At 39.4% G+C, this 20,312-nt stretch overlaps 3 protein-coding genes across 3 annotated transcripts; 2 read left to right on the plus strand and 1 right to left on the minus strand.

Moving 5' to 3' along the window:
• Positions 1-1,275: 1,275 nt before the first annotated feature.
• On the minus strand, positions 1,276-7,559 carry Manf (mesencephalic astrocyte-derived neurotrophic factor). Its single transcript, XM_080271549.1, has 5 exons — positions 7,479-7,559; positions 6,111-6,192; positions 5,389-5,496; positions 3,274-3,432; positions 1,276-2,317 (listed from the first exon to the last, which is right to left on the minus strand). The coding sequence occupies exons 2-5, from the start codon at positions 6,190-6,192 to the stop codon at positions 2,151-2,153; spliced, it is 516 nt and encodes a 171-aa protein (XP_080127675.1). The 5' UTR covers positions 7,479-7,559; the 3' UTR covers positions 1,276-2,150.
• Positions 7,560-9,675: 2,116 nt separating this feature from the next.
• Positions 9,676-13,496, plus strand: Gos28 (golgi SNAP receptor complex member Gos28). The gene is made up of 3 exons (XM_080271548.1): positions 9,676-9,860; positions 10,971-11,106; positions 11,663-13,496. Exons 1-3 carry the CDS (start codon positions 9,676-9,678, stop codon positions 12,053-12,055), a joined length of 714 nt encoding a protein of 237 aa, XP_080127674.1. The 3' UTR covers positions 12,056-13,496.
• A 3,638-nt stretch (positions 13,497-17,134) lies between these two features.
• LOC145398605 (calmodulin-like) lies at positions 17,135-19,738 on the plus strand. The gene is made up of 3 exons (XM_080271413.1): positions 17,135-17,235; positions 18,260-18,464; positions 19,388-19,738. Exons 2-3 carry the CDS (start codon positions 18,267-18,269, stop codon positions 19,625-19,627), a joined length of 438 nt encoding a protein of 145 aa, XP_080127539.1. The 5' UTR covers positions 17,135-17,235; positions 18,260-18,266; the 3' UTR covers positions 19,628-19,738.
• The last annotated feature ends 574 nt before the right edge of the window (positions 19,739-20,312 follow it).

Here is a 20,312-nt window from a genome sequence, read left to right on the forward strand (position 1 = left end):
ACACCCATCTTCATCACTATCTTTTCCCAGTAGTACCATAGTTACCAACACTCCCAGTACTGTATCACCATCACCACCTTCACCTCCAGTATTTTCCCAGCAACCACCACCTCTTTTTTCATCTTTTGTACCTCTTTTGCCAACTTCATCACCACAGCCATCAGAGATGAAACAAATACCCAAACCACTACAAGCAACACCAGCAGTCTTGTTACCATTAACACCACCTCCCCTGAACAGAATAGAATTGTCTGGAGGCAGCAAGAATATCATTAGACCGAAGGAGCTGTGCAGCTTTGCATTAATAGATACCTTCACCCTTCTAAATATGTACACAGTTACTAACAGAGTAAATTACAGCAAGTGTTACAACAACAAAGTTTTGAGATTCCTAAGCTAGCCATCCCATTATAAAGCTATGTCAGTGATACATACCACAAATATCCACTTCACTGACCAGAATGTGGGTAAAGGTATGAATGGTAGCAAATAAATATACAGCACTATACTTTGTTTCATTCATCCAGTCCATTTAGTATTTTAACAAATTTCAGTGCTGGAGAAGGCCACCTACACATAATGGTACCAACAAAAAAGGGCACCTCCACTGCCTCTTGTAATATCCCTTAACTCCTTGACCCCTGAAAGGAGAATGGTGGACTGCAGGATGCCAACTTCAGCATGCAGTCCACATGGTTCATGTTCTGATGAGACTAGGAACAAAAAACCTCCCAAGTGTAGCATTACGGTGTCCAGTGGGAGAGAGGTCACATGACCAAGCATTTTAAATACTGCTATCAGTTATTACGATTCACTGTGGGTAATGGTTCCACTACCAACAAAGCAGCTTTCAGTAAAATTTCAATTGTTGTTCACCCCATCATTAGGGGAAAAAAAAAAAAAAAAAGTCATCTTGCTAAAACCTACCCTGTTCTGAGTGTGCTTAGCACCAGTTTTAGAACATTTTTCTATATAAAGGTATGAGAAATTACTGTATTGCATCAAGGTGACTAAGTGGAAATCAAAATTGAAGTAGAAAAGACAACTGAGACAATTTGGACATATTAAAGGAAGGACCTGGGGAGCTCAGTGAGGTGGTTGAGAAGTACACTTGATGGAGAGGTAGCCATGGAAAGAGGTAATGTGTGTCAATCTCCAATGTTGAGGAATTACTACAGCTAGCACAGAACAGAGTAAGGTGGAGTGCTGAGGTTAAACCATCAGGCCTACACCACATGGACAAGAAAACTGAATATAAATGAAAGTAAATGAAACTATTTTACAAAAGGGTTTATTATCAATATTCATAAATCTCATTTTGTTATTATTCACTTTGTGCTAGTGAATGACAAACAGACATCCATCACAGGCAGTTAAGTTGCACCAAAAATAAACAGTGCTTACTCTAGCCCTTTCTTAAGTGTGAATGCTACCAACTTTATGGATACCATAAAATGGACAAACTATGGTTAATTTGCTTTAAAGTTCATCACAGTACAAGTAAACAAATTTTAACTTTTTAGCAATACAAAATGAACACCTAATAATCCACATACTGTTGATATTAACTGTCAGAGAACCATAGATAAAAACATCCACTAGTGAAAGGGCTGACTTGTTCAATGAAATAATAACAAGCTACTAGAAACATTTCATTTCCTAACTTCATAAATAACCATCTTAATACTGACACTAAATTTTCAAGAGATTACAACTTTAGACATTCCACATTGTACCAAATGACACAATTCCATATTATGTAAGTTCCGCTGAGATGTCATGACTTCTAGGAAAATACGAAAATATAGGTTATATTCTAAGTGGCTCTGGAGATTTTGTAGCACCTCATTCCCACTGCAACTTATTCTGCACTTAACACCTCAATATCCACTTTTATATTACTGATGCAAAGTACACCTACCGGGCATATCATAATCAACATACAAGATAAGGTGTATTAAAAACAAACTGCCAAAGAAAAGGTGCTATTATACCTCCCGTACCACCTAGAGTTTGGCTCAATTTGCTGAATAAGACAAGTACCAAATATCCCTTGGACTTCAAACTGAATATTACCAAATAATTTATATAAAAAATGCCCGATACATAAATAAATTACTCCATCCTTAAGTTACCTATATACATGCACATTACAGCTCCTGTCTCATATACTTTGGCTTCAAGGACTCGATTCTTTTGATATAGTCTCCCTTTTCCAGGCAGTCGTCACAAGTCTCGTCCCAGTCGTTCAGGATTTTCTTCAGGTCACGTACCTTCAGCTTCTTCAGGTCAACATTGTTTAAGTCTATCTGCTTCTCTGTAATGACAAAAAGAAAGTCAGTCACAAAAACTGGATTCACTGTAGTCAAATTGTGCTGGAGGGATACCAATAAAACCAGGCAGCTCTATTGCTGGTCATATAAATGTCACTAAATGCCCTCTCTATCCCCTGAAGGGAGAAAAGTGAATTCCATGAAGACAGCTTCAGCCTACATTCCACTTGGTTCATGTCCAGATATGCCTGCAGCCACATGTCAGTCTGATAAATTCATTCATTCATTCATTCATCATCCAATCCATTGTTGCCCCAAGAGGAGCATTGGAGCCTGTGGCTAGGCAAGTTGGTCCTCACATTTAAGATAAGTGATCATCCTCACTCAACCGAGTGGCATTACATGAGCAATAAACCCCAACCACCCCTTGGATATAAACCTGTACTGGCTCAATCCGACTGGAGTGCCCTAATTACCCACTAAACCACCAGGCGCCATAAATTGGTTATATGGTTACCATCAAGCATAGTAAATGGTTTCCTGGTGTACAGGGAACCATTTGCCTAGTCACTCTGTGCAGTCACCCATAGACAGTAGGATGAGGAATGAATGAAGGAAAGAAAGACAAGAAGAAAGAAGGAGGGAACACTGGAAAGGGCAGGTACCCGAGAGCAGCACTACTGTACACTGAGTAAGTGGATGGTGAGTGCCCCCACCTACCATGTGAATCAAATCAGACAATGTGGGCACATCTAGCATTTTATCAAAGAGAGGGGATCCAAACTTTTTCCTTGACAACAGATTAACAGTAAAACACAGTATGATGCTAGTCCCCCACCCCCCACGAAAAAGGGAAAGGGTTTAAACCCATACTGTAATATTATTCTATTTCTGCCATGGAGATACATGAAGTAATCTGCTAAATTGCAAAAATGTAGGCCAAGTTAGGGTGAAAAAAGTTACACACTTAATGCAAATGCCTTATTATACTGATACTTACCATATCTAAGTTCACAAATCTGTGCATCCTTCTTCTTCAGTTTCTCACAGATTTTTTCCACGGGCATTCCCCAGGACATAGGCTTGGACATCTCCCCAAGAATACCTGTAGCTGATTCTTCCAGTCCACCCAGGTAATAGCAAAAACGATTGTCTTTACCTGTAAAGATTGTCCGGTGTTATTCAACCTTACTATGGCATCAGATTCTCTAGTTCATATAAAGTTTTTGAGATGTGGGAGGACTAATACTCAACGACTCTACTGATCTGCAACAGATTATCAAGATATGAAGATTAAAAACATAACTGTACACTTAACCCCCTGCTATCGCGCCTAATTGGTCACAGGAAACGCGTGTGATAGCTGAATACACGATAGCTGAACTGAACAATCAATGGGAAAATTTCTAATTGGTTTTTCGGTGGCCCATTTTTCTAACTTTTAACCACTTTATGCCTACGATTTCCTGCCAATCTCTCCTCTAACATGAAATAAAGCATTATTATATTAATAATAACAGTATAATGAATAAATAAACAACATAAAAAGCCATCAAGCTTTTATAAGGATTACGGCTTGGGTGGTTTGATGGGTTCCGAGGCTTAGGAGTGGCTTAGTCGCCGCCAGATCTCTTTGGCTGTCTCCATTTCTTTAGTGTCCACAGCTAAAGAGGGTATTACATGGTACCTTATATCAGGAATGGCTGAGGAACATTTAAGTGGGACAAAACTTGGACGCTATCACACACGATCCTCACACTGTCGTCAGAGCCCCGTCTCAGTTGTAAACACGTGATTACTATATTGACATCACAGTTTTTTCGGCATACGAAATATTAACTCTTTATAAGGGTTTCAAAACGATTGATATTTATTCTAAAATACAATATTAATAAGTATTTCAATGCTGTAGTACGATATATTCTTTGGAGCCGAATGGGTTTTGGTCACTGTTTTGCCCATCGTGTCCTCGGCAGGAATCCGTTCAGATGCATTCCAAATGCCCATGCTATAATCAGGAATTTTACCACGTTACCGTTCCGATTAACCATCGTATCCTCTGCAAACCTCGTATGAAGTGCCGTGTGAATAAGTTTCGCTTAGCCTGTCTTCAAACTAGACGCGTGATAGCGGTCTTGGGGTGTGTGATAGCATGTATGGTTGTGCATTTGATGTGTGCGTGATAGCAGATAAGCGTGATAGCTGAACGCGCGATAGCAGGGGGTTGAGTGTAATAATTTCTGAATTTCAATGTTGTAAAAACTCTGACCTAATACTACATTATATACAGTGGGAGGTCTTGGCCATATGGCTTACATGCCTGTTGTAACCAGGCATGTAAGTTGGATCCAAGGCTGGAACAGGGAATAGTTTGGCTATCTAATCTGTGAAAGTACTCATTATCTTCCACAAGATCTACTCATGTCATAAAAATGCCCTCACTTATAACCACTGCACCTGTTCTGAATGAGACTGCTTCCTCATATATATATATATATGGACAGTAGGTATTAAGTGCCAAAGTGACATGTAAAGATATGTGACCAGCGGAATAGCCAGGCTTAGACAAATGGTGCCACTGCTAGTGTAAATATGCTTAGCTAATAATCTGATACTTCTGTTTAAAACGGAAAGGGAGGGAGCTCCATGGGACCAAGCGTCTGACTGGAGGTGCCTGGGCACTGTTGCATTTTTCCCAAGAGAAGTATTTTTTTCTTGGATTTTGTGATTTTCAACTGTAGCACAAATTACTCCTTTATTGCATACTCATAAAAATGGGAGGCAAAGATATTCATGAAAAGTTACCAGGGATTATTTTCAAATGCTTTATCCACTGCTTCAAATGTGGAGATGGAAACATTCAGATCCTTTTTTTTGGGACTGACTGTACACAGGTGGGCAAAAATAAGACTTTCTTAAGCCAGACAGAGTTCCCATTCAAGCCTTCTAGAAAATCAATAAAAATGAATGTTTCTGTAGCACTAACTTGTCCTGTCGTAAGCCTTCTCTTTCAGATCATATATTTTTATTAGCATATTTTCTACTGTCCAGTTTATCTGAAACACTGGAAACTCTCAAGCCAATACAGTTTGAAAAAATTAATGTTTTCACTTACCTTTCGCTTGCTTGCAAAAATCTTTAAAGCTGGTTTCCAAAAATTTGGGGTTTGATCTGTCATCTGATGGTACGGACTCTGAGAACTTTGTTAAGACACCGACACACACTGAAAAAGAAGCCCAGAATCTGAATACACAAGCCTTCAAGCCATTTTACATTATAAATATGCACAGCAGATACAAAAACTTATGATTTAATGTCATTAATTTGTTGTTGCAAGAGGAACAAGAGTGAAAATGCCTTGTCTTTCTTGCAAAACAGAACACCAAAGTTTCTCTCATAACTTACATCTATTTTTGCAAGAACAACAACCATGGGAACAATCTACATTCTTTTTGCACTTCCTGTGAACATATATCAGAAGTTAAAACAGGGAATCAATCTAGGTTTTTGGGGTCAACCTGGCCTCTTACAAGCTAACTTTACGTACAAAATCTCCCTTATGACTTATCAAAATGTTAAAGTTTTAAGCTATAAAAGTTTTTTGCTGGAAAAATTTTCATAAATTAACAATTATATAAAGCACAATGAAAAACTGGTGTCTAAAGTGCAGTCACAAATCATGAATGGTTAACATATCAGGAACAAGAGTGCATCATTGCACACCAGATATAATAACCATTAAATACAAAGAAAAAATGCTATAAAGACAACAAAGCCCCTAAAAATACAGTCCTGATATTCAAACAATGAATTACAAAGAAATAGCCTAAGGCTTACCTTCACATTCATCTGGCTTTAGTGCTGCTGCTGCTGAATAAATGCTTATAAGCAGTACCAACATTCCCGTGTGCCAACTCATCTGAAATAAATAAATAACTGAGCTGAGCTGCCTAGTCCTATCATAACTAGATTAAGTTCATTTGGTAAACATACGCTTTATTTGAGGAAGCAGAAGCACCTTATGACTTCCACTCATATTCCTCCAGTTTTTTTGTATTTTTCTTACTATTTTCAGGGTGGTAAATTACTTTTTCCTGCTGAAAAATTTCCAACTTATCATCATCACATTCCCTATGCCATACCTATGATTCTTTGTTAACAACGTGCTGGAAGGTGGAACTCGTTTCCCAACTGGATGCCTGGTCAAGTTAGATTAAACAGAGTTAAGCTAGCTTGGGTTAGATTTAAACACTTCGGTTAGGGCAGTCCTTCCACCATTACAGCTAACCAGTCAAACAAGTTAACACAGCGGAACATAGCTAAAAACAACAAGGGAAACAAATTTCGCATGAACCATTTATTTACCACCCCCAAAATATTAAGAAAAATATAACAGACTATCAGGAAGAACTGATTTGGTAAGGTGCTTCTACTGCCTCAAATAAAGTGTTTACCATTTGTTCTAACAAGTATGGCAGTACCTGTGCTTTCTAATTTCATGTCCAGGGGAAAGCTAAGCTTCAAAATGGTGAAAATTTTGACAATTTACCAAACTTTGTGGAGGCACAAAGTTTACTCAACTCCTGACATTTTATCAGTTTACTCTTCCAATCTCCAGACCTGCCTACTAATCTGTTCAAATCTACACAGACTTTTTGGCATGGAGCAGTTAATGTGAGGATATCGTTTACTAGTACACACAGGCCTTGGCTGTCAAGTATCGAGTGGAACTGAGTGAAAGCCTTCCAAATTAACCCCTCCTTTGACCCCATTTGCATATCATCTCATTTAGTCCATATGATTGTCTTCTGAACACCCACGTAGGCCAGTTACTAGGCCAAGCAGGAAATTCTCAATAAGATCTCGCAAAATCCCCGCTTCGGTAATTAGGAGCCTGTGTTTAACTCCCACCATTAGCCCTCTCATGGCATAAACAACCCTAGTTTCCTATTCCAACATAAACCAGACAATTGTATTCAGCTTGGTCTGGGTTACAGGAGCCTGAGAGTGTTAACGCAAGGGGAAAGAAACGAGGTAGTCAGAATTCTCCACTACTGGCAACAAAAACTAAAAGTACAACATTGCAAGTTCCTTGGCAGGGTTCCTTGTCATTCAATACCCTATTACTCTACGGTACACAAGCCACAAAGGTAAAGTTACAGTACTCAGATTAATACCCCAACATCGTGGGATACCATTACTTACCTTGGTGGAGTGAACGTAACTGCTACCTGATCCGTAGAGGTTAATGTAATGAAAGAGGTGAGTGCTCGTGTTGGTCCCCAGGCCGCCACACTGGCACTAAACACAGTTGGCGAGCTGTGATTGGCTGCTTTCTTGCACTATCTCGCACTAAGGCTACATCATTTTTTAAACACCACTGAACGCCTACAACGAGATTGTTCGCTAAAATTAAAGTTTTATATAATAGTGTAAAGAAAAATTATTGCATATGTCTTCATTGCTGATATTTATTCAGTAGTTACTAGTTCTTAGGTTAAGATGCGTCATCCCCTATCAACCGCGACAGTCGAATGTTCGAGCCCACTCCAAGGTAATCTACGTGTACTTTACTGTCAAAAAGCCGATGGCCTTGGCTAGTAGACTCAGGGCCATAGTCATCCTCTTTACTCCATGATGTATTATCTATTTTAATCTGAATAGCTTACCACCTAACTACTGCACAGTATTTAGCTTCAGAAAGACCTCACATGTGTCAGAAACCCATAGACTTAATAAAAAAAAAAAAAAAAAAAAAAAAAAAAAAAAAAAAACGTGCATAATCTACTTGGCCCAGAGTTTCGTTCTTTTACAGCTTATTTCACGTATTGTACCTCTGTGGCAGAAAAAGACAATTCTATTGTCCTCATCCCTCCCAAAGCACTTCTTCATGACATATGTTAATCTATTGCTGCAACTCATCCTTCAGCATAGAGATGGTGATTTTAGGCCGGGTTGGAATAAAAAAAAGTTAGTCAAAAGATGAAACTATCAGATTTTAGTGCAAGTACGTCAGAGGATAAGACTGTGTAAAAGGCTTTATACCTACTGAGTGTCCTTCCAGATCTGTACTCTTTACATTTTAACTCGGCCCAAATCTTCGTCCTTTAGCAGCTTACTTCACATAGCTGAGCGACAGAATAAGACTATACTACGGCTCTACATTCTTTCCCCACTTCTTGAATAGTATCGTAGTCTAGTGTTGATCTGTTGCTACAACTCAGCATTAAAGGCGGAGAGATGGCAGTTTCAGGTCAAATTAAAGTAAAAATGGTATAGTACACTTCCTTGGAGAAAAGCTTCTCTCTCTCTCTCTCTCTCTCTCTCTCTCTCTCTCTCTCTCTCTCTCTCGTTTCAGCGTCCTTCGACATATGCGTCACTAGTTTTGTTCCTGAAAGATAAGATGCACCACTTAGATAGTCTTGCAACCCTCTTGATTCGCCAAGAAAGAAAAAAAGGAACATGTAGCCTACTCTTTGATTCACCCATTTCTTCCTTTATCCTTCATTAAACCCGGAATTCATCATCAGCTTGCATTTCGTCATCACTTTACTCATCTCGACACCTCCTGTCTCTGCTTCCCCCACCCCCTGTCCTCCCCACCTTTTTCCTTAAGCTTCCTTTCCTCTCTTCTTCACATCCCTCCTTGTCCTATTTTCATGCCTCCCCATTTTCTTCACACCCCTCCCTCTCTCCCACCCATCATCCTTTCCAGTCTTCCCTCGACCCTTTCATATTTCAGTTCTTCAGTCCTTCCCATCCCTCACTTTTTCCTTTCCATCTTTCCCCTTCCAGCCCATCCCTTTCTCTTCCCTTCCTATCACCCTCCGTTCATTACATCCCTCCATTTCTCTTTCCATCTCATCCCTCCCTCTCGCATTCTCTCCTTCCTTCTTTTCATCCCCCTCTCCTTCCTTTACATCCCCTCCTCTCTCATTCATATCCCTCACTCCCCTTTTCGCTTCTTTTTCTCTCTCCCATCCCTCCCTCTTTCCTCATTCGATTGTCCTGTTTACCCTTTTTTCTTATTTTCCTATTCTCTTAGATCCAATAATTACTTTCATTTCCATCATCACATCTAATTATGCAAGATTATAATCAATTATTAACCTTTCATTCATGCTTCATATTCTCACAATCTTTCATTACTCTATTTTCTTGTTTATCTCTATGACAGCAACGTGTAATCTCACGTCCCTATGTCCCAGTCACGTAAAAGTGATAATGATACTAAAGTTTCACTAATGCTGGTCATAAAATTACTCGTACTAGTGCTAGTTTTATATATATCATACTTTTTCTTCTCTTTACATACAGGTATCGAAGAAAAATCTGTAAATAATGCTAATAAGTATCAGTCCTACCACCGTTAGCGACATAGGTAAACAAACAGCCGTAGCAAATGTCAACAACGGAGGAGGCAGAAGTTAAAATGTCCTTTGAGGATTTAAGAAAGCGGGCCAGACAGTTAGAAAGTGAAATAGACGTAAAATTAGTGTCCTTTAGTAAGATAGCAGCCAGTTATGGAAGCAGCTCGGTGTCAAATAGTAACAGTGAGACGGTGGCCTTGCTCTCCGGAGACCAAATGTAAGTGACGTAGCATAGGGGGATTTCGTATTGTCCTGAAATAGCCTTCTTTGTGCTGAATTTAAGTAGTCATGTTGAGTGTATGTTGTAGTCAAAGATCTCCAGTGTTTCAACAGCAATGAATATTAACATGTACTGAAAGCAGGAGAAATACAGTATATACTTTGCTAGTTGTCTTTTCTTTCTACCGTAAATATTTTCATGATTTTTTCCCAGTTCGTTTTCCAAATTTATTGATGCAGAATTGTTGTGAAGAGCAAGGTTTGGCCTTGGAATGTTGACAAAGAAACACTTGTTTTAGAAGGGCTGAAATAGTTTACTAGCAAGCTTTTTTGTATTCCTCATTGTTCACTGCATTTTTAGAATTCATTTTCTAAGTTTCTTGCAGTAGAATTGTGCAAAGTAAGGGTTTACATAGGAATCTTGTTGTAAAGTATGGCCTTTCCAGTAAATTATCAATGCATATGTCTGTGTCCGTAATTTGGGATAAGGGAAAGCATTCTTCCTGGCCAGTAGTTACATAGAAGAGAGCTGCCATAATTCATTTTTGTTTTCTGGTAGGTTAGGTTCTGTTTGGTTTGTGTGATTCCCATTAATACCTAACAAATATATATTGTGATAGGATTAGGATCAAAGGACACCAAGGGTAGAACTAAAGGATGTTAAGGTTAGGAAGAAAGCTTGCCTTGGAAGAGTCATTTCTGTTAAAAAGGGGAAAAAAATATAAAAGAGTTTGAAATCAAAACAATCTTGGCTCTTTGCTGAGATGGACAACTTTATATGTAATTCAAGGTACTAATATATCAGACAATGGAGAGAGGGAGAAATCTTTGAAGCCAAAAGTTAAAATACAGTAGTATTAGTATTAGTAGTAGCACTAGAAGTTACAACCCCAGGCTAATCTGAATGTGAAAGCAGGAGACTGCTGACCCCTCTGCAGCTCATCATCCACCACTTAGAGGATAGTGAGGGAGATGAGGGACATATGTATGATTGGGCAGTAAATCTGTCTAGTATACAGTATATCGGTAGCACCACATGAAAGTGCCCATCTCCAGCACCTAAATAGCAGAGTAGTGTATATGTAATAAAATCTGTACCCTCTTACAGGTATGAGACCATATCAGTTGAGTTAGAGCAGCTACTAGCAACCCTGACAGACATCAATGAGAAGATGAACAACTGTTCCCATGGCTCCTCTGTTGCCACCATCCACACCCTCCAGCGCCACCGTGACATTCTCCAGGTCTGTTTATGTTTACGCTCGGGAAATTATGTTTGTCGTTATCAGCACCACACTATAGCATAAGAGGTTGTATTCTAGGTGGCATTGGAAGCTTTGGAACACAAATTCCTTTTGCATTTGATTTAGTATATCGCAACAGGCATTAGTGGGAATGAAATACAGTATTGGAGTTATGCCAACCATGAGAGGGTTATGGTAACACTATTTACACTCTCAACCTCCTATTATTCACTCAGTTGAATACAATTAGCTAAATAATGCACAAGTACTGTGCTAGAATTGTCCTGACAATAAGAGAATTCATATCTTTTCTGTATTACATGTCTGTTCTTTCAGGATTGCAAGCAGAATACCAGTGCACCAGTAGAACCATAATATCATCATCATATTTGTTTTTGTCATCCTCATCACATTTTCATCATCATCATCTTTGTTTTTGTTATTTCTGTTACGTATTTATGATCATTGTCGTCATCATCTCAGCCCATTTTTCCACCATTGTGTAGTGTGATAGATGTTAGTAACCAGTCTTCTTGACATGCCTGTATTCTTTCAGGATTACAAGCATGAATACCAGCGCACCAACAGTGCCATAATATCCAGAAAGGAACGAGAACAGCTTCTCGGAGGTGGACGAGGGGGCAACAGCAAAACATTAGCTGGTCTCTCCCGCCGCGATCTCTACCTCAAGGAGAGCGAACACTTAATGAACTCTGAGGGGATGGTGGATGAACAGATCTCCATTGCCATGGAGACCAGGGACCACCTCAAGAGTCAGCGTGAGGCCTTTAAAATGATACAGACCAAAGTGAACGACCTCTCAAACCGTTTCCCAATCATCAACTCCCTCATGACGAAGATCAACATCCGTAAACGACGTGACTCTCTTATCCTTGGAACCGTCTTGGGCCTGTGCTTAACGTTTATGCTCTGGTGGATGTTTTTCTAACACTGAGTTATAGTTACGGTATTGAGTTGTATTCTTGCTGGCATAGGAGTCTTCATAGCACCTCTTCCTTGGCGATTTATTTTGCATATTAATCCTTAATTATCATCGGGTATGTTGCTAATGGAAACTTTGTTGATATTAAATAGGCATAAAGAACTTAGAAGAAAATATGAATATGTAATGTGCAAAGTATATCACAAAACGAGAGGCATTACAAAACCTCCCAAGACAGTGTGGATAGGTTGAGTATTCAGTATTTAGATATTTTGACGAGGATGAGTAGCTGGTCACTTGCCTTGATCCTTTGAATCTGCATGGCCTCCATTTTAGTTTATTCTTGCTGCAACTAGATGGTGTTATTCAGTTTATGGCTGACTTTGAACTGGGTGTTATATCTCATCATCATCATCCAGCCCCTTTTCCCCACTGTGGGATAGAATGATGGGTTATATGCAGCCTTAACCCGCTGAGCCTGGTGTAGTTTTATCATTTATACTCTCATCATCTACTGATGATTTTATTCAACTCAGGGTAATCTTTTCATACTTGAGGGGTTTGATATAGCCTTCATAACCCTTTCAACATAAGAGGCCTATCCCAAGTTGAATTTAATTGTCTTGTAGCAGGAAAAATGAACGAAAGAAGATGTCACTCATATTCAAGAAGTCAGTAGAACCAGTTGGTGCAAGAGTCCCTTCCTAAATTGAACAAAAATCACCTTGTAGTAGCAACAATAATTTAAAATGAGTTCACCTGGATTTAATGGGGTAAATGTTTGGACTGAGTAGCCCAGCCCAGGTCCCTACACTCCTGATGGGGTAGTAAAGAATTGGATGATGATGGGTGGATGAAGTTTTAGTTATTGTCACCCATCCCTAAGATTACAAGGTGTGTCAGGGGAATTCTGTATTGGTATTACCCCCTCTCATTGAAACATACCCTCTTGAACCTGGTGATGGATTTTTATTTTGTTCATGCCATCTCCTAGTGATTTTATTTAGCTCAGGATAGACTTTTTGAACTGGAGGGGCTCGCTTTAGCTTTACTAAGCCTCTTCAGCACAATATGCCTTTCCTTTGATGAATAGAATTGCCTGGTATCAACAAGGATAAAGTATAGAGGTGCTGTAGAGGGATGCCTTCATGTGGTGACACTGATTAAGCTGAGCAACTTCACTACCTGGTTTTACAGATGTCTCTCATCTCTCATCCTGTCCCTCAAAAGAGGATGATGGACTGCAGGATGAAGGCAGCTTCAGCATGCAGTCCACCAGGTGTACTTTTTCAGATGAACTTGGGGCTACAGCTACCACAAGAATGAACTGAATTCATTGGAGTCAGTGATTAAACTCCGCAATATGGGGAGTTTTTTTATTTTTTTATTCCAGCTTCCTCCAAGTCATTTTATTCTGCTTAGGAGCCTGTATGTATTGAAAGGGTTGGTAGTAATAGTAGCAGAAGTAGTAGTAGTAGTAATAGTAGTAGTTGCAATCTCAGGCTCATCTGAATGTGCTCCCAGAGGACTGAAGGTTGAAGTTACCTTTCTTTTGCAGTCCACCATTCTACATTTGGTGGATAGGTAGTCAACTGATGGACCAGACAGCTGTGCCACCCAGTCTTTTCAGTGCTGTCACACAATGGTGTCCCTCTCCAGCAACACTGAAATGGTTAAGGGCTATATCTAACCCCTCTAGTATAAAAGCTCTCTCCCAGGCTAAGGAAAATAACCTGGAAATAGCGAAAAAAATATACATCACAGTGGTGGAGCTTAATGCATTCAGTATGATGATGTCATACTCACTTAGGCTTGCCACCATGAGACCTTTTTATTTTGGTATGGGGAGGATGAAGTATTTTGAAGAGGCTAATTAGGGCTTTCCCTAATTTGAAGACTATCTCCTAAGCAGAACAGAACTCTTAAGCCAACAAGAATAAAACTGTATGAAAAATATGTGCTGATATTGAATGTAGATTTTTTTTTATCTGACCTTTTTTTCAACTTGGGAGAGAGGCAGTGATCAGGTTGGAAGCAGACTCCATTAACAATTTCACTCCAGCGATATACTTTTTAGTTAATTCTTGCTGCTTCCAGATGACATTAGTTTAGAAGAAATGTTTCTGAAGTTGAGGGGTTCAGTATAGCCTCAATTAATCCCTTCACAACATGAGATCATTCCTAAATTGAGCAAAAATCTTCTGGAGGTGGTCAGAATAAACTAAATACTGCATATACCTGCAGCAGACCATTGGATTCAAATATATAACTCCTTGACTGTTGGGGAGGAGGTCTGGATAATGGTGATGATTAACTTGACTGGTCTCCTTCAAGCTGAATATAATTACTTGGTGATGGCAAGAGTAAAACTAGAACTCATCATTGTACAGCAAAAGTTAATCAGTTCTCTCGGATGATGTATTTTTAATTTATTGTTGCTACCTTCAGATAATTTTATTCACCTCAGGAGAGAATATTTTAACTATGTTCACTTTAATGTGGTGGAAAAGTGCCATCTGTCCATCTTGAATGCTGAGCCATAACAAGAGATTGACACTGGAATATGGTACCAGTCACAGAAGGATATTATGAAAAGGATGTTCATACATAGTACAGTATTATCTTATTCTGCCATTGAGCTACGGGAAATTGGCAGCAAAAGGACAATCATCATCATCTTCATCATCATCATCATCATCCAAATTAAAGTGAATGAATTATAGAGGGGTTAGATAACAGCTTTCATTAATCTATTCAGTGTGAGAGATCTTTCCCAAGTTGAATAAGATCATGTGGATGTAGGAAAAATAAACTGTAAAAAGACCGCACCATATTAAAGGATTTTACGACCATAGTTTTTATAGTACAGTACATCTATACTTTGTACTGGTATTGGTACAGGTAATGATTATACCTTGTTATATGCTGAGTTGGCTGGTGGGAAGAGTTTTCATATATATACCATACTTTGGTACAGTAACTATATACAGATATCACACTGATTATCTTCATATACAGTATGTCCTTGTTATATGTTACTTTTTTTTTTTTTTTTTTTAAGGTCCACAGTGGGTTATAGAAAACTTCCTTATTAAAGTGTCATTGCTATGCGAGCAATAAATGTGTGAGAAATCTTTCCCGATATGCTACATGGCAGTGAGACTTGGCCTATAGGAGGATGCCAAATATGCAACTTGGAATGCATAGAAATGAAAAAAGTAGTGATTGATGAGTAGGATATCACAGAGATTTAGCATAATAAGTATTAGAGAGGTAGGCAGAGTGGTAGTTTAAGATGGTGTGGAAGTATTGAGAGGAGCGAGGAATATGGCTAGCTGAGGAGGGCCAGAGGTGTGATTCTGGAGGGAAGACTGGCCAGAGTCTGACTGAGGAAACTGTGGGTGAGGCCCTGCATTGATGCTTGTGGACTAAGGGACTGATTGTGGGGAATGGCTTGAGATCACAACACACTGAGATCTGCCACTTGGTGAAGGAACCTTACATATGCCAGCAGTGTCAGTGGTGTCTAAATGTATATGTTAAAGCACTGGTTGTATGTAGATGTTGGAGAGAGGTTCTGTCATGTGGTGGCACTGATATAACTGGATGGTGGAGTTGCCTGGTTATACAAATGTCTCTCAAGTCTGTCTTCCTGAAAAGAGGATGGTAGACTGCAGGAGGAGGGCAACTTCAACTTGCAGTTCACTGAGTTCACATTCAGATGAGCCTTGGGTTGCAGCTACTAACTACTACTGGTTGTATGAAATGAGTTGTGATATTCTGGAACACATCCCTGGCATACATCAAGGACTTACTGTATTGTACTGTTTATGCTTATCATGGGTGTGTTTTAGCTTCCATTTGATAAGTAGCAGACTGTATTTTTCCACTGCATGCACTGTTATGATTGATTTGCATAAATCTTGTGAGCTGTGGTACAGTACTGTATATATGATGTACATGCAGCTTACTTTGTTTAATTGAATAAATGTTTACCTACATTCTCACTTTGAAGAGTCCATGTACTGCAGTTTATCTTATTGTGATCTTTGAAAAATGTACAGATATGTTGACTTGTGAGATGGAGCCAGAAATTGGATGGCTTGAAAGATGTGTGAGAGATTGTGTGGCCCATCTCACCAGGCATGATTTTGATAGTTCTCCCACTTTTGTACTTACCCTTTCTTTGTTTCAGGATCTTATCACACCCCATCTCTTATATGGAAATTAGGGTTGTGATGATGGTGATGATGATGATGATGATTATGATAGTGGTGATGAGGGTATGTTAGGTGATTATGATGGTAAGCACTTGTTGTATGAAGTATCATCATCATCATTATCATCATCATCATCATCATCATCAAAATTTGGACCTCTTTTCCCACTTAACGATGGAGTAAAGGACAGTGTATAGAGTATCTCCGTATATATTATACATGTCATCATCCCACTCCATTTGATATGGATGTAATCTGTACTGATTTCAGCACTTTTAACTCCTTCAGCCTGAATATGTCATTTTTATGTTTTTCTTGGAATTGCCAAAATTTTATGCTGCTTAGGACAGACTTTTTGAACTTGAGGGGTTAGATATAACCTTCATTAACCCCTTCACTGCTAGGGGGCCTTCTTAAACTTCATATAATTGTCTGGTAACAGCAAGAATAAAGTATCAAAAATGTCCTCAGGTAGAGCAGGCTTCCAAAAGTTTATTTATTTATTTATTTTTATTTTTTTCAAAGGGGATATTTCTGTCATTCAGATAGATAAATATACAGTAACTTGTTAACCTGCATACTGCTGTACAGTCACACTTTGGATATCATTTGTAGCTAATGTCCAGTGTTTATTATATGCTCCCTCTTCATCCCCAGAATACACCTAGGCCTTTTATTTTAGCAAACAGCAGACAGGTTTTATCATCTGAGAGAAGTACAGTAGTAGCAGTGAAAGAGTTAACTGTAGAGCAGAATTTTTGTGCATAAACCACAACACATCTAGCTTGCCTGAGTGATAAGGTTGTTATCTGAGTGGTGTAGGTGTTATCTTGATTTCAGAGATATCATGTCTGCCTAACTCACACACACCCTCTCCGTTGAATCGTCTTGCCCTTCACATTCGCATTTTTTTTCCACCCCTGATCACTTCCAAGGATCTTACTTGCACACCTTTATTTACTAAAGGTATGTGGGAATGTGCTAATGTGCAGTTGGCATTAAATTCAGTATCAGTTGTTCCTCTATGTAGTCCATAAAGTGCATTAAACCTTAGAACTACCCCGAAGTCACTGCCAGATTGACTTGTGTCACTTTATAAGCTGTTGGTATTTGGTGATATGTATGTGTATACAAGTAGTTGGGTTTTTGCATGTTGTTTCTAGGCATTTCTCCCCTTGACTCTTGCACTTTTTCCCACCCCAGGTTACTGGGAGAGAAAACAGAGAAAGTTTTTTTTATCTCATTTACATCCTCGTTTACACACAGCCTATCCTCAGGAGCATAATGTCCTCTCTATGGTAGGTTATGTTTAGTATTAGAAGTAGTTGTCTGTATATCAGGCATGGATTTTTTTTGGGGGGGGGCATGAAGCAGACTAATGACTGCTTATAAAAAAAGAACAATGATATTTACCAAAATATATGCAATAAATATCTTATATAAACATTGTCATAGAATCATTTTGATGAAAATAGGATATCTGGTAATAAATTTTGAGAAATTTGGTTAGTCAGTGTGACTTCAGTGTTGTGGTAATTCCACTAGGTTTCACCCCTCCCTTCATCCAAAGTGCTGGATACAGCTATGTATGAACACAGTATTTTTTCACTTGTTTCTCATTTTGTTCTTTTTTGTACTGGGAAAGAGGGATTCTACCTCACCCCATCTTTGGCTGCATCCACACCAAATGCTTCCTTTTGCAGGTGGGAGTTCTGCATCACACTAACCCATAGAGGTTCTCACCCGCACCCACCCATGTCCAGTGGGGCCACTTGCTTGGGTTATAGTGATGTAGAAGTTTCACCTGCAACCAACCGTGTCAGCAAGCATTTGGTATGGATATGGTTTTAGGGGGAAATGCTGATGATGTACAGTAATAAAAATAGTAATAATAGTAATATTAATAATTATAATTAAATATTGAGGGGAATGGATCTATAGATGGGAAAATTTATTACTATTATTTCTTCCACTCCTCTCCCCCCCCCAGCACCACCATGCCACGAAGAATGTCCCCTGATGAAATAGCCGAGGCCAAGGAGTGTTTTGCTGTTTTTGGTGGGAAAGGTGGCATCCCTGTCGAGGACCTTGGAAACGCCCTGCGCTCCCTGGGCATTAACCCCACCAATGCCGAGATCAAGGGCCTAATCTCAGAGCTCGGTTCACCTCGATCCATTAGTCTTGAACTTTTCATGGTAAGGCCCCCAATGTCCGTCTGTTTGTATGTATCTAATTTTAGCTAATGCCATTTTTTTTATTTTTTAAGATGATTCACAGAAGTGTGAAAGTATTAACTGCAAAAAAGGAATATAAAAAAAAAATGGGACTTAGAATGAAGATCTGCTGTACATATAGCTGTTTTATCCTTGCAAGTCACAGAAGTAAATAATCAGTCGTACTTTATACTTTTTATTTTATTCACAGGCTCAAATGTACGGAAATGGCAATGATTAGGGGTGGTGCAGTGCATCATTGAGTGCAAGGCCTGGGGGGGCTAGGTTTGCAATGGAAGAGTTTAAAGGTAGGATGGGACTGGAGTGTATTGGTGTTGTGATGAGGAGAGGTAGACTGAGATGGTTTGTGCATTTGGAGAGGATGGGGGATGATAATTGGGTGCAGAAAGTGAGAAGTTTTGTTAATGTTGGGGGTAGGGTAGTGAGAGGTAGACCAAAAAAGACCTGGGACGAGGTCACTGAGTGTGACCTCGGGGTTAAGGGACTAAATAGGGAAGCTGCCAGAGATTGAGCAGCATGGAGAGCAGCTATTAGGTGACCAGGACCAATGCATGCAAATGTGTTGGAGTCTTCAAAAACTAAAATGACGGAAATGAACTTATTTATTTATTCTCTCTCTGATTGGTGGTATAAAGCATGTAAGTATGGATGTTTATGCCTGCAGGGTGAAGTTAAGATTCTGGGGGCTTGAATGGCGGGTGAATGAGAGTGTGGCCCATTTGTACAGGAACTGGGCAGACTTATTGTTAGTTTCTCCATCTATTAGGTTTTTCTTGCTCCCTGGACCTTACCTTACCCCATCCGTAGATGGGAAAAGAAGTCTGGATGTTGATGATGATGATAGTTATTATAATTATTATTATTATTATTATTATTATTTACAGTCTGTGCTGAGTAGGGATTTTCCGCCGACTGAGTCCCCAGAAGAAATCAGGGAGGCATTTGGCGTGTTTGACAAGGATGGAAATGGCACCATCGCGGCCTCGGAGCTGAAGCACGTCCTGATGACCATGGGGGAGAAACTGTCGCAGGATGAGGTGGACGTCATCATTCGTGAGGCCGACATCGATGGAGACGGACAAATAGCGTATGAGCAGTTTGTCCACCTCATGACCCGCAAGTGAAGCATTTGCCATCATCATTTGCAAGGCCGACATTGATGGAGACTGATGAATAGGGCGCGAGAAGTTTGTACACATCAATACACGCAGGTGAAATCCTAATCCGTACAATGAAACTTTTGACGATCTCATTACCTTAACCCCAACCCACACAATGAAAGTTTTGCCCACCTCTTGATCCATAAGTGAACTTTTCATCCACACAGTGAGATTTTATTTATTTTATTTTTTTTATTACACCTTATGATTATACTGTACAGGGTGGTCCATAAGTAGCACTTCACTAAACACCCTCCTGGCCGTATCTTATATTTTTAGGGAACAGCTCAGTCTGCTGGTATGGGCAGTGGAAGTAGGATATGAATAAATGATGCTGGATAGACATTGATAACACTGACTGAGCCATCCCCACAATGCACGAGAATTCATCCGATAAGGGGGAGAGAGAGAGAGAGAGAATGAATACAATGATGACAACAATGACAACAACAAGAGAAAAAGAGAGGGAGGGAGAGGAAGAGAGAGAGAGAGAGAAAATATCCATCCATTGATCATATGCAAGTGAAACTGACTTGATTACATGTCTTTTACCTTAACTTGGCTCAGATTTTCATCTCTTTTAGCTTCTTTCACAAAGCTCATTGCAGAAGTGGATAATGTTAATGCTGTGCTGCCTTCCCATAGCACT

This window comes from Coenobita brevimanus, chromosome 46 (genome assembly GCF_032717465.1).
Source record: "Coenobita brevimanus isolate Jiangsu-jjx chromosome 46, ASM3271746v2, whole genome shotgun sequence".
In the NCBI taxonomy this organism is placed as follows: Eukaryota; Metazoa; Arthropoda; class Malacostraca; order Decapoda; family Coenobitidae; genus Coenobita; species Coenobita brevimanus.